At 33.9% G+C, this 4,343-nt stretch overlaps 1 protein-coding gene across 1 annotated transcript; it reads right to left on the reverse strand.

The window, feature by feature from the left end:
- Positions 1–401: 401 nt before the first annotated feature.
- On the reverse strand, positions 402–2,139 carry LOC149201611 (alpha carbonic anhydrase 7-like). Its single transcript, XM_089399779.1, has 4 exons — positions 1,892–2,139; positions 1,559–1,614; positions 599–805; positions 402–511 (listed from the first exon to the last, which is right to left on the reverse strand). The coding sequence occupies exons 2-4, from the start codon at positions 1,563–1,565 to the stop codon at positions 480–482; spliced, it is 246 nt and encodes an 81-aa protein (XP_089255905.1). The 5' UTR covers positions 1,566–1,614; positions 1,892–2,139; the 3' UTR covers positions 402–479.
- Between the last annotated feature and the right edge of the window lie 2,204 nt (positions 2,140–4,343).

Raw genomic sequence — 4,343 nt, forward strand, 5'->3', positions numbered from 1 at the left:
GGCAAGAGCTAACCTGCCATGCATTACAATTACTCTTTAAAATGGTCATTGGTAGTCGGAAAGCTTTCATTTACTGTATTAGCTTTTCCTTCACTACCCAGCATTGGCATCCAGATATTTTCCAAACAACCCTTAGATCTCAAAGTTTCCGACATTTAAAGAGTTGAAAAGGTTGAGCAAAGAAGTGATGGAAAAATCTGAGCAAATGGCCCAAACTAATTTAAATCTGAGTGCTAAGTATTTGAAACATGGTGGAAAAAATTGTTGATTGCCTTGGCATCTGGGTACTATTCTTTTCTTCGACTATGAATGCACACTTCGATGCAAAACCCTTTAGCAACGCCTAAGTAGCAATAATATAATTTAGGATAGCAGGGATTGAAAAGAGGGGTTTGAGATTGTACCGTTTTTCATCTACAGTGTGCTCGGCCGGGGTGTGCCAATGGATTTGACGCAATGTGGATCTTTTCCCTTCTATCTCAACACCGCCGGCGCCTTCCGACCAGTTCACCTGATGCAATACAGCCATAGGTGTAAGACAGATCGAACCCTAAACCTTTAGATGGCAAAAGCGTTAAAAGAAGGTTCACTTACTGACCATGATGTCTGTTGACAAGGGTTGCTTTTGGAGGGTAATAGATTCTGCGGAGCCTGCCCAGGTTCGGATAAATTATGGCATGTCTCTTCGCCACATCGATGGGAGACTGATGCGTCCCGTTCCCGCGGCCCTTCCATTCCTCCTTGAGTTCCCCCCAGTGCTCAGGCCCCTTCGGACCCTCTTTGTACTCAAACTCACTCTCGTCCTCTGTTCGTTCACGCCAACAATATCGAGTTTCAGATTAGTTTATACAGATTTCTATACTAAAATTTAGAAAAACAGAGTTATAAAAGATACGAGACAAATTACCAGCTTCCTGAAACGATAGTTTATGAAGAGGATGAGGCCATAGTAAGGAAGCGAAACAAAGAATGAGCGGGACAGGAGAAGGTCTGGGTGAAAAGAGGCAAAATATAGAAAACGAAATAACATAAAACCCAGACAATGAAGCTTACCTGGTAGTCAGTTGGCTTCCTCAATGGCCTCGCCGGTTATTTATTTCTTCGATTGGGAGAAGAAGGGGCTGGCGTGTAATGTGATACGGTGGGAAAACAATAAAAATGATAGAATTTCTTTCAACGTTCGTCAGTGACTGGGCTGTGCATCCATGATGTGGAAAGCAGAAACACATCTAAATTAGGTTCTGAATAAATCCTTTAAGAAACCCCGGTGGATGGGCTGTTCATCCATGAAAATAATAATTCCTATCACACAGCCAATCATCCCTACTCAAGAAAAAATCTCTATAGCAAGAAGAGAATAGGTGTAATCGATTAAAAACAGCTGAGTAAATCACGTCAAAACAGGGGACGAGAGTCAGTTCAATTGCAGTGATGGCAAATTGATAGGGTGGGTCATGGCTTTGATGAGGAAGGATAAGAAAATTCTGCTCTATTCTAGGGAACCAAAACCAAAGAATAAATCATGAATATGAATATAAAATAAAAACAAGAAATATACCTGTCATGGCCGCAACGTTAGTCAGTGACTGGGCTGTGCATCCATGAAAATGTATCCTAGATATGGAAATCAGAAACAAACACATCTAAATTAGGTTTTGAATAAATCCTTGAAGATAATAATTCCTATCCCACAGCCAATCATCCCTACTCAACATACATTAGGCACTAAATAGACTGCAAATTGCATCCATCCATCCATCGTAGACTGCAAATTGCATATGCAAAATACCAAAGAAGAGAAGAAAATAAATATAATAGGCGGAATACAAAATTAAACAAATCTAACAGACATTATTACAGAAATTTGTTGGAAAAATAAAGTATCCATTACCTGACCCTGCATCCACAAAAGCATGAAAGAATCCCTATAGCTGATCAGCCGCTCCATGAGTGTATTGATTCTTGCAGCCTCCCTGAGTGCATTGATTCTTGCTCTTCAGCCTAAAAAAACTCCCAGACTTCGGCTCTTTCATTTCCGTTAGAGAGATTTGAATTAAATTGGTTAGCAGGCAAGGCGAGGGATTTTATAAACGGAGCGGAGCGGATGGCTTTTTAGTCGAAAAAACTTTTCTCTGTCAATTCTTTCCCTCACGCCCTTCCACCATACTTACTTACGCTCCCACTCTGCAATCCAACGGCGATTATCATCCGGCTGGCTTACACGTGAGAAAGCCTATCAATCGCTTTCTCGCAATAAATTACACACCCTTGCAGCCGCCACAGTAAATACCGATGGTTGGAAGTGGTGCAACGTAAAACTAAGTTGGTGCTTTTTCGGATGTAAATTATAAAGTTGGATATATAAATTTAGTAAGTGCTTTTCCCGGAAGGTAAATCAAGTTAAATTTAGTAAGAGCTTTTCCTCTCATGTAAATAAAGGTAAATTTAGTAAGTGTTTTTTTGGAATGTAAATTAAATATATTATATAATTTCAAAAACTGATGTTCACTCTTTATATTTATGTTCCCACTCATACTTATTCTAAATACATAAATACATAAAAGGTCATGTGTTTTTTTGGATTTCTCACTTTTTTTAAACTCATTTTCCTTTTTATTTTAGGGACTAGTTTAGGTTGTCATATTATCTTTATTGGAAAATGTTTGTATTCATAATAGAAAGTCACATTTAAAATATATTTATTCATAATCTAAAAAATATTCACTCATAATGTATAAATATTTTTTCCGAAGAAGTCATATTGAAGATTTTGGTCGACGCTTTTCGAACCAAGTAGTGTGGTTCATCATGAGACACGATGAAGAAACAGAGCCAGGAAGAAGGTTAAATAGGGAGATAGGTCAAACCTAACAGCTAGAAAGAAACGGCTATATTAGACCGAGAGAGGAAAAGGAAAAGTTTAATATATATATAAATATACATATGGCTATATTAGACCGGGGCATGAAAAGAAAAAGTTTAATATATATATAAATATACATATTTTTATTAACTTATCAACTAAATGGGTATATCATTAATAGTTAATTTAACCAATATATATAAATATATATTTTTTCATTTAACTTATTAACTAAATGGTTATATTTGACTAGGGTTTTATTTTATATTTATTTTATTAAATATATTATCTTATTTTCTCAACGTCTATTTATTTGATTTATAAAATAATTTTTTTTTACTATATTATAATAATGGATATAAAATTTTAATATCATTAAATAATACTAATATTCATATTACTAATGCTCACTAATGCTAATATTAATAAGTATTATTATTCGTATTATGTATTATTCATATTAATATTAGTAATTTAGTATTAATAGTATAATTAATATTCACTCAATCAAATTTTTAAACATGGATCTAATATCTTATTTGAATTTTAATAGCAAATAAGCCACTTTCATAAATTTATTTCAATAGATATTTGAATGCATGCATATATTCATAATGGTTTCAGATATGTTTATGTATTTTCCAAACGTGTTTTTTGTTTGGGATAAGGTTGTTCATTCCATGGTTGTAAGGGAAGAAAGATAATCTAAGATGACTTAGTTGGGATTTTTTCTTCAAGGTCAAAATCCAATGACTAACATTTTTGGTATAACCAATTATCTATAAGGAACAAAACCCTCCTTAAAATTTTTATCTTTGTCTAATTTCACTATAAATAGAAATGAGAAAAAAAAGTATTTATCATGACTTCCCTTTCCTTGTGTGAGTGGAAGTCATTGAGCTTGAAACCATGCTTCAATTATTTTTGGAAATGGCCATACCTAATTTACTTTCCCAAAGAAGGGAATTTATGCAAAGGGCATTGGTTTAAGGAATCTCACATGTAGGTTCATTCTCTTCTCTTTTCTTAACAAACAAAATGGTTGGTTTACTTCTTTAGTATGGTTTTTTCTTTTTTTGCAATAGATATAGTCATAGCATTTAAGGTTTATATGAAGAGAAGGGGATTAAATCATTATTCACTTACATAAAAAGAATATATATGTATATATATATTTAAAATTGAAAGTTATATTAATATAAAATTAGGGAATATATTACTATGAATATATAATATATAATAGTTATGATAAGTTTTATCACCTTGTAGTGAAATGCCTTGATTGTAACTTTTTTAGTGGCTAGGGAAAACCTTATCCATCAACAACCTTTGAAACTTTTTGAAGAAACCTTTCTAGTAGTATATCTTCCTCCCCTTGTGTCAGTTGAAGAACTTGTGTACCCTTCCTAGAGAAGGGACATCATTAGCACTAGATTGTGTTTTTTGCTCATTAATGGTCTCTTTGGTTGTAATAACTTCC

The sequence above is a fragment of the Pinus tabuliformis genome, chromosome 2_1, assembly GCF_031772625.1.
Source record: "Pinus tabuliformis cultivar Carrire ecotype Pingquan chromosome 2_1, CPIR1, whole genome shotgun sequence".
In the NCBI taxonomy this organism is placed as follows: Eukaryota; Viridiplantae; Streptophyta; class Pinopsida; order Pinales; family Pinaceae; genus Pinus; species Pinus tabuliformis.